This window comes from Chenopodium album, chromosome 10, assembly GCF_948465745.1.
Source record: "Chenopodium album chromosome 10, dcCheAlbu1.1, whole genome shotgun sequence".
Lineage (NCBI taxonomy): Eukaryota > Viridiplantae > Streptophyta > Magnoliopsida > Caryophyllales > Amaranthaceae > Chenopodium > Chenopodium album.
In genome coordinates, this window is record NC_137843.1 from 46,345,414 (window position 1) to 46,361,619 (window position 16,206).

At 34.6% G+C, this 16,206-nt stretch overlaps 2 protein-coding genes across 2 annotated transcripts; both read left to right on the forward strand.

Moving 5' to 3' along the window:
• Positions 1-9,425: 9,425 nt before the first annotated feature.
• LOC145563993 (uncharacterized) lies at positions 9,426-11,893 on the forward strand. The gene is made up of 4 exons (XM_081624364.1): positions 9,426-9,556; positions 10,993-11,252; positions 11,329-11,452; positions 11,535-11,893. Exons 2-4 carry the CDS (start codon positions 10,999-11,001, stop codon positions 11,856-11,858), a joined length of 702 nt encoding a protein of 233 aa, XP_081480490.1. The 5' UTR covers positions 9,426-9,556; positions 10,993-10,998; the 3' UTR covers positions 11,859-11,893.
• Positions 11,859-13,359, forward strand: LOC145565273 (uncharacterized). The gene is made up of 3 exons (XM_081625330.1): positions 11,859-11,874; positions 11,929-12,044; positions 12,862-13,359. Exons 1-3 carry the CDS (start codon positions 11,859-11,861, stop codon positions 13,357-13,359), a joined length of 630 nt encoding a protein of 209 aa, XP_081481456.1.
• Positions 13,360-16,206: the final 2,847 nt, after the last annotated feature.

Genomic DNA, 16,206 nt, shown 5'->3' on the forward strand with positions numbered 1-16,206 from the left:
TAACGGGAGATAAAGAACCCTTAGTGTGATTCCTTTACGTAGTCCATAGGCACAGATCAAACCTCCACTAATGCAAGTTAGTTGTGATTGAACGTTTCAATCAACCTTCAACGAAGAAGAGAGACACAACTAACCATGATCCACCACCACAAACACCACGCGCCACCAAGGAGGAGGCCGGTGGTACGGATAGGGAGAGAGAAGGGAGGACCGTGAGTGAAAGAGAGAGAGAGAGAAATTAGGGTTTTGGACTTGGTTGCCTTAAGTTACAATTCAGTGAATGTTAATTGTTATTTCAACCTTAGTCATGGATCTTATTTATAGATCATATCTCTAAATAAGAGTCCATGCCAAACTTAAATACCTTGTCCTAATCAAACTACTCTAGCCCAACATTCCATATGGTATGTCATGATCTCTTGAGGCCCATTGATGGGCCTCTTACTTGTTTAACCCAATACCCTTGTTCTGTGACCTCATAGCATCCATTCTATTGGGCTTTGCACTATTTAACTAGCCCAAAGATCATGTGTCATATCTAGCACCAGACAATGACGACCCTATAAAATGAACTGATTATCTCTGTAATAGTGATCCTTGATATATCTATTAAATGCACTTATCGAAGACATAATTCCTTCAATCTCCCACTTGTCTGAGACAAGTGCGCAATATTAAAATTCCTTAAGTCAATGTGCGTCGATTTGATAATACGATTGCATCTCTTGTCGAGATCATATTAATTTACAGATCTTTTCTTGAAATCTGAGTAAGAATTACAAAACAAATGATTACTATGTAATCCATTTGAGCACGGCCATGCATTTTCTAAATTCTCCCTCTTCAAGGGGACAAGATACATTCCCAATTAAATAGGTAGGCTCAATCCAATATTGTGGCAACCATATCTCCCACTCAATTCTTGAAGTAACCGGGAAACGTCCTTTATATCCCCCTTTTACGGCATGACGTTTGAATGTACCACAGTTAAGATAATCATTAAATGGATTCAATGTTCCACTCATGTCAAAGGAATCCACTAGTATATCCAAAAGCTCTATACTTGAACTTTACAGTATGTCTATAGTTCGATCATGCATCATTAATACATATCCATATGATTCACCGAGCATCATCACTACGCCCCTATTTCCCATGAAACTGCGCTATCCAATCAATCTTACATTCTATTGAATCATTTATGTCCACTTTAATGATTTCCAAACTAGGAACTTAAATAATATATGAATTTTGTTCACCTGTGGGGTTTTATTCACAAGGTCATCAACCTGATGAGCCCATCAATCCATAATTATTTTGGACATTTTATTTAACATTAAAACCATAATTAAATAAGAGAAATAATTTCTGATTAAACATAATTCTTCAAATGAATGTATTACATATGTGATAAGTTTTTCTCAAAAACAAATACAAATTAAATTACATCATTAGCTTCCATCCAGTAGCTCTGGAATGACCATCATGCTTTGGTTGTGAAACATTTATTTTGAAGAAGCAGTCAAACAGTTTGATTTCCTTAAAGAGCGAAAAGAATCTTGTTTTGTATGCAAGAATTTTAGTCGGAGAAATTTGGTTTTCTTAAGTCTTATATGTAGATGACATACTGCTCATAAGAAATTACATAACAATGGTTGAGAAAGTCAAGTAATAGTTGAAGAGTTGTTTCTATATGAAAGACTTAAGAGATGCTGAGTACATATTGGGAATTGAGATTCATCAAGAAAGGTCTTGAAGGATGATTGAACAAAGTCAAAAGACTTATGTTGATAAGATTCTTGACAGGTTTGAGATGCAAGACTCTAAGAGAGGATTTCTTCCCATCTCTCATGGTATTACGCTCAGTAGAACTCAAGGGTCTTCCAAAGCCATAAGAGTTAAGTTGTATGGTTAACGTACCTTACGCTTTTGCAATAGGGTCCATTAGGTATACCATGTATGTACAAAGCCGAGTGTTACATATGCCTTGAACATGTGTAGGAGATTTCAAGTAAATTTAGAAGAAGTACACTGGAAAGTTGCTAAGAACAAATTATGAAATACTTAAGAAGGACTAAAGGAATGTTTTTAGTTTATTGTGGCAAAAGTAAATTTGTTGTCGATGGTTATACGGATGCGAGTTTCCAAACAGACAAAGATAACTTTAGATTTTTTTGTGGGTACATTTTATGTCTGAATGGAGGAGCAGTGAGCTTGAAGAGTTTAAAGCAGAGCACTGTCGCAAACTCTATGTCAGAATATGAATGTTTATTAGTTGTAGTAGATGCAGTTATGGTGGAAGTTTGGATCAAGTATTTTTCTGTGACAAAAATGGCGCCTTTTCCACATCAAAGGAGTTAGGTTCACATTACAAATCCGAACATGTTGAGATGATGTATCATCTCGTTCGGGAGATCAATGGCTGGCAGGATGTCATGATCTACAATGTTTCATTTAAGTGAAAGTATCACTTATCTATTTATTAAACCCCTTCCACGACAAAAGTATGAGAGTTGTATTAAGGTTTTTGAATTGAAGCAAGTTATTATGTAATTTAAGTTGTATATGTTTTGAGAAAACATATTACATAAGTAATGCATCAACTTGCAGAATTATGTTTAATCAGAATTATTGTTTCTCTTATTTAATTATGGTTTTGATATTAAATAAAATGTCCAAAATAATTGTGAGTTGATGGAATCATCAAATACGTGATTTGGTCAATGAAACCCCACAGGTGAATTGAATTCATAATTTATTAAAGTTACTAATTCGAGATCATTAAATTGAACATAATAATAATTTCAATTAATGGACTGACATGTAAGATTGATTGGATAGTGAAATTTCATGGGCTATGGGAGCATAGAGATGCTCGGTTAATCACATCGGTATTCATGAATGATGCATGGTATGATCGAACTATTCACCTACTTTGAAGTTCAAGTATAGAACTTCCGAACAAATTAGTGGATTCCTTTGACATGAGTGGAACATTAATTTCATTCAATGATTGATTTAACTATGGTACATCCAAATGTCATTCCGTAGAAAGGGACTATAAAAGATGTTTCCTAGTTACTTCAAATTGAGTAGGAGCTTTGGTTTCCACAAGATTGGATTGAGTATACCTTTTTAATTAGGGAATGTGTCATGGCCGCTTGAAGAGGGAAATTCATGAAATACGTGGTCGTATTCAAATGTATTAATCAGTAATCATTTAGTTTTGTAATTCTAACTCAAATTTCAAGAAATGATTTGTATATTAATATAATCTCGACATGAGATGCAATCATATTATCAAATCGACACATATTGACTTAAGGAATTTGAATATTGCACACTTGTCTAAGACAAGTAGGAGATTGAAAGATTTATGTCTTCGTCACAATTACTAGATATATTATAATGGATCAAATTATTGAGATAATTAAGTTCGTTCTTTTAGGTCGTCGTAATATCATAGCTAGAGGTACTAACAATCTTTGGGCTAGTAAAATAGGTCAAAGCCTAATTGAACGGATCCTATAAGATCACACAAATAAAGGGCCTAGAGCTCTAGATCAAGCATAAGAGGAAGAGGCGCATTATGGGCCTCATCCCCTAGGTGGATGGCCATATAGAGGAGTTTAGAAGGTTTGTGCTTTGCTCCTAGTCTAATTATAATAGGATTATAAATAAAATAGGTGCCTAGGGTTAGACAGACAATTCATGATCAGTGAGATCAAATCATAATTAGCAAACACGAAACCAACCTCCTTAATATCTCTATCTCTCTCTCACATATCTCTCCTCCAATCTTCTCGGCGTCGACGATGTGCAGTTGTGGTGGTGATCGTCCGTGGTGGCGGGTTGTCCATTAAAGGTGGTGATCGTGGGTTTCCCGTGGTGGATAGCTTGATTGAATCATGTGGACTAAGTATATGAGTCATGCTTGGGGCTCTATTCTCTCCCTGATTTGTCAATCAACTTGTTACGTGGAGATAACCCTTCAAAGGTATAGTTATGTGATTGTTGTGTGTTATGCATGCGATCTTGTTTTAGGTGCGTATGAATATGACTCATGAAATTTCTCTTATGGTACCTAAAGTATATATATTTTCTTCCTACTATACCATCTTATTTAAGATGAATATCATTCCTAATCTTTCATATCTTTTATTTAAAAAAAAAAAAAAGTTCAATGTAATGATATTTTCCCTTACAAAATCAATATTAATTTTGCAACAACATATAGAAAATTAAGTACAAAGTAGATATCATTATAAAAAAATTATTCATAACTTGTTACATAAAGCTAAAGTAACCCTCTACTTTTGCTTATATCTTCTACGTGTGATAGGTTGTCGTACACCTATCAAAAATATATTCCTAACAAAACAAACTCACAATATAGTAGGTGTAAGCTTCGTTCGAAGAAAACCTATGTTAGCATGTTGTGAATATGCTTGGCACTCATAGGAAGTAGGAATTGACACTATACAATTAGAGACAAGGAAAGTAGGGAGCCGCCAACAAGTTAATAAGGAACTTGTAAACCGTTCACGAATCATTTAAGGCAACCACGATTAAGGGACAATGAAAGGCAACAACGATTGACCAGTGACGATTACACCCCATTCATAATTCATGAGGTTACTAAATCCATATGGTTCGGAATCACGAAAAGAGGATCGGGAATGATGGTACAAAGTGAGTCATGGTGTCACATTCGCTTGTATTGGCCTCTACCCTATTCTTATAGTGAAAAGTATTTCCTGCTATCTCAAACTCATACAAACAAAGATTCAATTTGCTCCAAACTAGTATTAGGCTAAATCTGTTGAATATTAATTCACACATAATTCTAAAATATTATGATCACTTTGATTAAATAACAACATTAAAAAGGATCCTAAACCGGTCGTCCAAATTATCTCATTAAGCGTGGTTTTCAACTACATATTCCCTTTAAACATGCAATATGGTGATCATATAAATATATTAAAATTAACATTGATATTGGAAGCAATTTAACAATAATATTGTTAGTCAAATCAAATTATAATAATCCTAATCTTGATACTACCAATAAAGAATAAAAATAAGAGTAATTAATTGATTAATTACTCACTTTTCGCGTTTTCTTGAATTGCTACATCATGAATAAAGTGTTTGTAACTTCAATAAATAATAAAATCAAATTGAAATAATTAAATTAAATTAAAAGTAGAGTAGATTTGGTCCAAACCCTCAATCGTTTTTATCTTTCACGCCTTGGTTTAAGTATGAAACTTCGGGTCAAATATGGACTCCTTGGAGTGCTTAGGGAAGGAATGGTGTAATTAGGAGAATAGGTTGAAGGCTTAGAATAAGAGAGAGAGGAATTATAATGTGTGTTGGTGTATAAGAGAGGAAGAGAGAATGATTTTTGGTGCCCCGAAACTGAGAAAATCAGTAGGGCATTTATAGAGAAAATATGGTAAGTGAAGCACGAAACCCTAGAAGCGAAAGGGCACCACGAAAAAACTCTAATTGAACGCCGCGTCACGGCATGTGTGCCATGACACAATTCTGGACAATGTGACACATCGCACAGCATCATCACGCGGCATGCATACTGTGGCGCGGTATTTTCCTATTTTCACGCGTTTTAAAAACTATGATAACTTTTGATCCTTAACTCAAAATAAGGCATATAATATAGCATTGGAAAGCTTATCAAGTCTAATTTCCACCGCAATTAAAATCAGGCCAAAATCGTTTTTATATTTTCAGATATGACTGTTTTAGTGAAACGGTGTCGGTTTTGGGCCGAGTTTAGTGTTTTGCTCATATCTTCTTCGTTTTAAATCAGAATTGGGCTTATGATATATAGTTGGAAAGCTTATTGAAAGGCTTATCCAAAAAATTAATATTTGGATCAAAATTATAGTTCCATGAAATTATATTATCTTGATTTTGGGATGTAAACATGAAAAGTGGAAAAATAAGTTATAGTTTAAAAAAATGGATTAGCAATTGGGTTGGTTTATGAAATGTATTGGAATTGAATATGGATTTAAGCACTCCAAGATTAAATACTTAACCCGACCTATAATGGCGGTGAAAGGTTGTTCATCATCGGGTTTGGTTTTGGGGAGACATTTTTAGGTGTCTACACTAGGGTATGTAGGGCCGAATCCACAGAGATATGACTAATTAATCTAGCTTTCAAAAGGTATGGAGAAACTAAACTATGTCACGAGTTGGGATAGAAAAGTAGTCTAAATTAAAATAGGAATAAAAAAACTAATGGAAAGACCTGGCGTTATGTTTCACTATTGTTTAATTTATAGTTATAAATCTTTCAAATATCAGTAACAATTCAATCAATAAATTATCTAGAGCAATTGTTCAGCCTACGGTCAGGTCTTAACGCTCTTAATTCAAAATACGTTGTTTGCTCTGTAACATATAATCAAAATTTCTAATTGTAGGTAAGCCTCTAAAAGTAAGATCTTTTGATTTAAACTCTTATTAACAATAAATAATCAAACAATTGATCAAGCTGCAAGATTAACAATAAAACACTATCAATTAGAGATATGAATATTCAAAATATCAATAACATCGATCAAGATTCATTGTATAAACATGGATTATCAAATCCTAATAAAAAAAAACTCAAGCATGAAATAAATAATTAAAACTAAATTTAATAAAGAAAGCATAATAAAAGTAAATAAATAAAATTAACTGAAAATTAAAGTAACAAACTGAAGAAAAAATCCATGAATTGTCCATGAAAAACTAGGGCTAGAGAGAAAACTAAAATGAACGTAAAAATAAAAGTAAAAAAAGGCATAAAGGAAAAATTAAATCCCTTCTGTATTTATAATATCGTAAATTCTAATCTAGAAATAAATAAATAAAAGAAAGAAGAAAATATAAATTGCATAAGTTGTTAAACGATTGGACGATAGAAGATGACGTGGCACGAAGATGCTGGATGAAATCAAGGGACAAGTGAAGGACGTGCATCGATGATGCCTCATGGGCTGCTTTTCACTCGCCAAAACCCGTGGGTGCAGGCTGGGCTGCAGCCTGGCAGTGGCGTTGGGAGGTTCGCGTAGGCGCGGGATAGGCTTGCAACAAATCATGCAGGTAGTTGACTGCATTGCTCGTATTGCATATCTTCTGTTCTATGAGACTTATTGTTGCATGTGACCTATAGTTGGAAAGCTCTTCAAGTCTAGTTTCCAACGCAACTTGAATCAGTCCAATATGACACTTAGAACTCAAGTTATGATCAAAGTAGTGAACAAAGGTCAGTTTTACACTTTGCAAACTATTGTTTTTCTTCATTTCCAACTCAAATTCATCTCCGAGAAGTGCATAACAACCCTTTATGATTGCTATGTTCATTTTCCATGCACACAATAATCAAAATCATTAACCTTGAATACGATATTTTTTATTAATAAACTCAATTAATCGACATCCATTCAAATATCATCTTAATCAACTCCAAACACTTCAAAAGCATCCCAATGACTAAATCACGTGAAATGTTAAGAAAAATACAAACGAAGCGTAATAGAGCACAAACAACTTATGCATTTGCGACCTAAAAAGCGACAAAAGACCTAAACATAAACTATAAAACTAGTATAAATGTGCCTATAAATCCTTTATAAAAGTGATTCATCAAGGTGCCCTTATATTTTATGGTAAACTTTTTAGTATTTTGTTATTAATGTCTAACTTAAACATGTAAAAAATTACTAGCTTACCCCTCTAATAATCTTACCACTACCACGGCCTAATTACCACCACCGCCACAACACCACTACTACCTTGCCCTGTAGGTAACCCCACCAAACCCATAACCACCCAACAACCCCACTTTAAATCCACCTTATTTCACCACAAAACAACCCATATCGAATTCCCCTCGAAGCCATCCCAAAACAAATCTCCATCACCTCAATGCCGCCTTTGCCCACCTCATCCTGAAATCATTCTTACACACCCCAAACAAACCACCTTACCCCAAAACCATCCCCACCCATATTTAACAACATACCCTATAAAACTAGAACAATAGTAGAATAAATGTATATACTCCTTTCGTTTTTAAATATTTGCTTCATTTCTCCATGCATGGATTTTTAGGAGAAATTGGAGAAAGTAATAAAATATGGAGGTAGTTAGGTTAATGGAAGAATAAAAAATTATAAAAAGCAAAAGTAGGTGATCCGAGAATTGGAAGAGAGAGAATACGAAATTAATAAAAATATGATTTATGTTGGGTCCATTAATTGACAGAAATGAATTAATATTGTAAAAACTTTTCAAATAAGGAAATACAGTAAGTATTTAAAAACAGCCGGAAATAAAAAGTGGTGCAAGTTTTAAAAAATGGAGGGAGTATATATTTCGAGAAAAATACAAGTTTATCTCCTTGATAAACAAAATATATTTATCAAATGACAAAACTGTAAATAAACAACAACTTTTTATCTAAAATGGACCCCACGATAGTTAACTTATTTATGAATGTGCCATAATGACTTGAAAATGGATCCCACAATAGTTGATTTATTTCCAAATATGCCATAATTAGTAGGAAAACTTGTTGATTTATTTACAGTTTTGTCATTTGATAAGCGAATATTGTTTATCAAGGAGATAAACTGGGGCCTCCACACTTATTTCCTCGGTATTTTAATACTTGCTCTATTTCTCCGGACTTGGAGTTTATGAAATAATAGTTGAAAATATTGTTTTATGGTGGAAGTGTGATTGGTTAAAAAATAAAAATAAAAAAAAATCTAAAAAGGTATATGTGGCATGGGGAAGAGAGAGAATATGAAAAATATTAAAATATAATATGTGAAAACTGCTAGCAGGAAAGAGAATGGCAAATTATTGTTAAAATTTCTAAAAAGGGAAATGCAGCAAGTAATAACACTACAAGAAATAGGTCATTTTGCGACGGAAACCTTGCAACGGACTACAATTCCGTCGCAAAAAGGGTTAATTTGCGAGGGAATAAATTCCGTCGCAACTTTGCGACGGAAACAAACTTTTGCGACGGAAATTCCGTCGCAAAGTTTGCGACGGAATTTATTCCCTCGCAAAAGTTTGTTTGCGACGGAAATAATCGTCGCAAAACAATATTAAAAAAAAAATAAAAAAAAAACATTTTGCGACGGATTCTGCGACGGAAATTCCGTCGCAAAAAGTTTTTAAATTTTTTTAAAAAAAACTGAAGTTTCGCTGAAGGAGAGAGAAAAAGAAAACGAAGAACAGAAAGAGGAAAGCGTAGAGAGAGATAGAGGAAAGCGTAGAGAGAGAAAGAAAATCCGGCCACTTCACCGCCGCTGTCGCCACCGGAACGACCGGAATCCGGCCACTCACACCTACTAACGCCCACCCCCTCCGTTCACTCCCACTCACGCGCACTCACGCCCACCCACGCCACCCCCTCCGTTCAAGCCCACTCACGCCCCTCCGTTCGCCGGCGGTGTGCAGCCACCACACCACCCTCCTTCCGGCAGCCGGATTTCCGCCACAACACCCTCAAATCCCGGTGAGTATTCCACTATCCCCCTTTGTTTTTGTTTTCAATTTAATTTTAATGTAAACCCTAACTTTTTCTAATTATGTTTTTTAATTTAATTTGTAACTAAATTTTATTATTTAATTACTTGTGTTTAGTGTAGTGTAGTTTAATTTATATTGCAATGTTAGAATTAGTTTAATTTTTAAGATATATTGCAATGTTAGAATTAGTTTAATGTATGTTAGTTTAGTTTAAAATATATGTTAGATTAGTTTATAATGTATGTTATTTTAGTTTAAAATATATGTTAGTTAGTTTATAATGTATGTTAGTTTAGTTTAAAATATATGTTAGATTAGTTTAAAATATATGTTAGATTAGTTTAAAATATATGTTAATTTAAAAATACATGTTAGTGTATGTATGTTTATTTGAATGTGGGTAATTGTGTGTTAATTATATGTGTTTCATCACTTGCTTTAAACTTGTTTAAATTAAACAATTATGGTATGTATGTTAATTATATATGTTCACTAAGATTTGAAAGCATTTGCATCTTCTTATTCCTAGATACCCGTTCAAGACATACACATTAGGAGTATGTCTTGAATAGTCCCCGGTTGGGACTGTCCTTTGACGTTTAATCTCACTTTAGGTGGTGAATGTATGCAATGTTTTTGATTCTATGGAATATCTTGGCGTCTCATTTCTCTACAATGTTTTCTGGGTACATATGTTGGTGTGTTTAATTACCTACATCGTGTACTTGGAGAACTGTAGGGATATGCTGTCGGATTTTCTATAGAATTGAAAACTAGGCATACATTCACTAGTGAGATAAGATGTCCAAGGATGGGTTAGGTTGGAGTGGTAAGGACCCCTGGATATATGTCATCTAAAACCTCATGTAGGTTTGATTTTATGAAGAAAAGAACTTAGCTTGATACTTTGCTACTATTGTTTGTGACTGATATGATTATATGCGTGAGTTGTGTAGAAGTTGTGACAATGAAACGAACAGAGCGTAGCTGGATGTATGAGAGGTTGTGTGGGCGGAATTCTATTGATCCTAGATTCGTGAAAGGGGTTAAGGAATTCATTCAGTATTGCAAAGATCATCCTGAGAGTAGTGACAGTGATGAGGATAGTTTGGGCGATGTCATATTAGACGATAGTAGTGATGAGTACAGCAGTAAATCTAGTAGTAACAAGAATATTGATGACAGTAGTGATGAGAGTCTTGATTAGGCTAACAATGATTCTGTCGTTGTATTCAATTTGTTGTATTAACCTTGTCATGGTTGGTGTCATTGTAAGATCGAACACTCTAGACAATGAAACTTAATTTTTGCTTTTGGATGCGTATCTTGGTTTAACTGTGATTTAATTTGATGTTATATTCAATTTGATGTTATATTTGTTGTTAATTGAAAAACCTATCATGTGAAATGAATATGATGCAGGTATCAATGGGTAAACGGGGTGATCCGAAGAAGAAATCAAGCAAGAGCAGAGAGTTTCCTTCTTATCACTTGCAGGTTCCTGTTCCGGTTACCATCACCGAGGATGCCACCAGGTTGGGTGACACTCAGGTACCCACCCCTCATTCAGAGGCGGAGCCGAGTACCGTGCACCGTTCGAGTATGGATACGGATGACACTCAGCTTGAGCAACCTAGCTCAACCGGGTCTAACATGCCGGTGTTGGAACCTTCTATGCTCTGGTAAGATGTTAAATGAAAAGGGCAAATTCTGATTTGTTATTCATATAATGCTAATACAAATACCCTTGTTTCATAGGTTTGATAATGACGCTGTAAAGGGGAATGTCACTGATGTAATTCAAGGCTACTACAAAGCTCCTTGGAAGAACTACAGCGAGGTTGAAGGTCCCACCAAGGAACATTGGTTCACCTTGTTCAAGGTATAAGTTTAACTTATAAATAATAGGTGTCATAAATTTAACCAAATGAATATGTAACTAATAGAGTTTTTTGTATATTCAGCAACATTACAGTTGGGCACCTGCTTTGGAGGGGCAAGTGCGTAGGGCGTTTGATACTTATGCTGCAACTCGGTTGCGACAAATGTTCTACAACGTCACTAAAAGGATGGGAGGGAGAAAGCCAGACTGGATCTCAAAAGACATCCACAAGATGATGATGGATATTCCCCAAGTGGATGACGTTTACAAGAAGAGGTCAGCACAGAACAGATTGAACCGACGATCTGGCTCTATGGATAATGAAATAGAACCGACCCATTTTCAAGGTTCCATCTCTGCGGTACAACATGCAAAAAAGCTGGTAAGTTGTTGTATAAAAAATTGAATGTACGTATTTATATGTGCTTAATTACATTTGTATCTAATAATACTGTTCACTTGTTCACATTGCAAAGCGGCAAAGAATCAAGGGAAGCTTCCATCAGCACCTGATCTCTTCTTGCATACACACTTCAAGGAGGTGCCCGGGAAAGGGAAGGTTCCTGCGAACAAAAGAGCGAAGGAAATTGCGGTAATAACTAGTTTTCGCCCATTTTCAAGCCACTTGTTTCCTATATTGCCACTTATGAACTATTTCAAGCCTCGAACTCAAGTAACTATGTTAGGTAGGTGTATTATGGTCAAAATAAGCTCATTTGATAACAAATGTGAGAAATAGGCAAGTTAGAACCAAAAACGCCCCATTTTCGCCCATTTTTTCTAGTTTTAGGACCTAGTGAACCTATATTGCCACTTATAAACAATTTCAAGCCTCAAACTCAAGTAACTATGTTAGTTAGGTGTATTAAGGTCAAAAATAGGTTCATTAGATAACAAATGTGAGAAATAGGCAAGTTAGAACCAAAAACGCCCCATTTTCACCCAATTTTCCTAGTTTTAGGACCTAGTGAACCTATATTGCCACTTATGAACTATTTCAAGCCTCGAACTCAAGTAACTATGTTATTTAGGTGTATTATGGTCAAAAATAAGCTCATTTGATAACAAATGTGAGAAATAGGCAAGTTAGAACCAAAAACGCCCCATTTTCGCCCATTTTTTCTAGTTTTAGGACCTAGTGAACCTATATTGCCACTTATAAACAATTTCAAGCCTCAAACTCAAGTAACTATGTTAGTTAGGTGTATTAAGGTCAAAAATAGGTTCATTAGATAACAAATGTGAGAAATAGACAAGTTAGAACCAAAAACGCCCCATTTTCACCCAATTTTCCTAGTTTTAGGACCTAGTGAACCTATATTGCCACTTATGAACTATATCAAGCCTCAAACTATTGGTTCTCATTCTTTATTTTTATTTCTGCATTGTATATCCTTTGTTTGTTACAGGAGGCGTACCAACACAGACAGGAGGAATCAAGAACCCAGGGTTCCCAACTGTCTGAAAATGAAATTTTCTTTGAGGCGGCTGGTGGTCGTAATAAGAAGGGTCGTGTTAGAGGTCTTGGTGTTGGTGCTGACTTGTACTACGGCACATCTAGGGGACGAGGATCGGGTTCTTCCAGCCAATACGTACCGTCGGTCATAACTCAAATGCAGGAAAACTTCCACAAGGAGTTGAATGAGAGGGTGGAAGCAATTGAGAGCCAGATCGATAGCCGTGTGGCGGAACAGCTCGATGCTCGAGTGGAGGCTCGAGTGGCAGAACGGATGGCTGAAATCGAGAGGAAGAACAAGGAGTTCTTAGAGGAGTTAGCCAGTAGATTTACAGGATTGACCACTCCTTTCACTTGTTCTACGATTCAGCCTCAGATTCGAGACCCCAGGAACGACCCGGGTGGTGGTGGTGGTGGTGGTGCAGGCCAAGGACAGCCAGCTTGTGTTTAGTTAGGTGTCATTTTTCGATTTTTGTATATGGATGACATTGTAGTTTAAAAAATTATATCATGTACCGTACTTGGTAGTTACGGCTACGTGTTGTATATATTTGAATTATGTTAGGGCGTGGACTTTTTGACTGAAATTATTTTAAATGCACGTATTTTATTAAACAGGATTGCATGAATACAGGTTCCAGGAAAACAAAACAAAATACAAAAAAATTAAACAGGATTGCAGGAATACAGGTTCCAGGGAAAAAAAACAAAATACAAAAAAAAAAAAAATTAAAATTACAATAACTTTGCGACGGAATGTAATTCCGTCGCAAAATGGAGTATTTTGCGACGGATTATTTTCCGTCGCACACATGCGACGGAAAATAATCCGTCGCAAAAAACTCCATTTTGCGACGGAATTACATTCCGTCGCAAAATTTGTGACGGACTATTCCGTCGCAAAAGAATCCATTTTGCGACGGAATTACATTCCGTCGCAAAATTTGTGACGGAATATTCCGTCGCAAAATGATTCCTCTTGCTACGGAATTTTCGTCGCAAATGTTGTTTTCAGCTACAACTACCTTTCCGTCGCAAATTCCGTCGCAAAGTGACTTTGCGACGGATATTCCGTCACAAAAGGACTGTTTGCTACGAAAGTTCGAGCGACGCCATGCCTGTGACGGAATTCCGTCGCAAAGTCACTTTGCGACGGAATTTTGCCAGTTTGCGACGAATTATTTCCGTCGCAAAACGGCCCTTTTCTTGTTGTGTAAAATATGGTCGAGCACAAATTAAAAGAAAGTAGAGCAACTAATAAAATAGAGGGTCACTTAAGAATATATCTAACTTTTTATTTAAAAAAAAAAAAAATCTCTACCTTTTAAAAAGTTAAATTTGTTATGAAATATTGTGTGGATGCCCATTATATTCATGTACCCTCTGGAATATTCTAGGTTTAGGGTTTAATGTTCTCTAAAAAAACCCTAAATATTGTTTATATATATACATCCCTTACTCAATGGAATGATAGACTGATCTATTCTCTCCTCAATTCCTCTCATATTCCCTTTATTTTACAACATGTTATCAGCACCAAACTCCACCTCTAGCTAGGAATCGTCTTTTAGGTCAGTGATTCACCATGACACAGGAAGTTTGATCTACTATACGCAACATTGAGATAAGTATTTATCATTTTATTTGCTTATTCAGTAACAATCTGAGACGGTTTTTTGATTTCAAATATTTGATTCTTGATATCTTGATTTTAGCATGTTTTTTTATTTGGAGCAAATTTATGTCGTTTATATGATTGATGTTGTTAAAATTGGTGATGTAATTTATTTGTGGTTGTCACGTAGCTGTAATGAGTTTTGGAAAGTTAGGTTTAGGTTTTTTTTTTTTTTCATACTCCTCCGATACTCGCCAATTCTAATTGATAGATTGTTGGTGGTTTTTCTTTTCATGGGCCTTTATTTCTTTGGGTAATTCAAGAGCACATGTATTTTTATTTCATTAATTTGATGCATTGTATGATTTGTTATACAAGGGGATTATGATAGAGGTTTTGTTGTTTAGACTTCAAAAACTCTAAATTATTTTATGCTTATTTCGGCTAGTTATGCTTACTCGTTTATGGATATGTGAATACACAAACTTTTAAAAAGATTGGGTGTACAATAATTACATCCATTATAAAGATAGCCTAAAGTGATTTAAAGTTACCCCTGAAATGAATAAAAGTTACCCCAATATGTATAAAGTTAACCCAATACAAATAAAAAATAACTAAGTTTTATTAGTAAAGAATCACATTTTAAATGACTAAAAATCAATTATTAGCGATTGAATGTAATTAAATTACCTTTATAAAACTTTTCTTTTTGTCTATTTATATAAAAATTGTATTATGTTTAAAGTTATTTAAAAAAAGGCAAAAAGTTACCCTAAAATTAGCTAAAAGTTACACTTATATTACTCGATATACACAAATATTAGTGTAAATTGGGTGTATACAAAAGTTTTTCTAAATTTCTAACATATTAGAGAGTAATTTTATAACTCGTTTGGCAAGTTTTGTTCGTTAGGTTCATGATTCTGCTTTTGAAGTCAAAGTTTCCATGCTCTGAATTGGAAACGAGAATAATTAGTCCACCCTTTTAGTATTAGTACTGCCAATGTTCATGTTGGGTAATTTTATCTAGCTCCATTAATATTCCATCCTGGCATGAAGATGTTTATTTTGTTTGTTTATTACGTTTCCCCGATAAATCGTCAACGGTTTGCTATTAACTTGATATTATATACTGCTGTATCTATTACTTTAATTTTATGTGATTGTGTTTCTTGTGATGAGCAATATTAAAAGAAATTAATAACTATATATATATATATATATATATATAGAGGAAGGCTCATGTAAGAACCCTCCTCTATATAAGAACCCAATCTTATATAAGAACCAATCTCAGCCCTTTATTAGTTTTGATCTAACCATCTAAAATGATCCTTTAGTAATGGCATTTCTGTAATTTTGAGGATTTTGTATTTAGAACATAGAAAAAAAAATTTAAACATAGTAAAATAACCTATGTAGGAATCGAACCTACATCCTCTATGCATTTGCATAGTGCTCTACCAATTGAGCTAATAGGTTTTAGCTTTTTTTTTTTTTTTTTTTTTTTACTTACGCCTTTTTATATGTTCTAAATTATTTTCACCCTATGTTCTAAATGTTTTCACCCTATATATGTTCAAAATTTTTTTCCTATGCTCTAAGTTTTTTCACCCTATGTTCTAAAATTTTTATCCTATATTCTAAACTTTTTTCCTATGTTCTAAATTTTTTCACCAT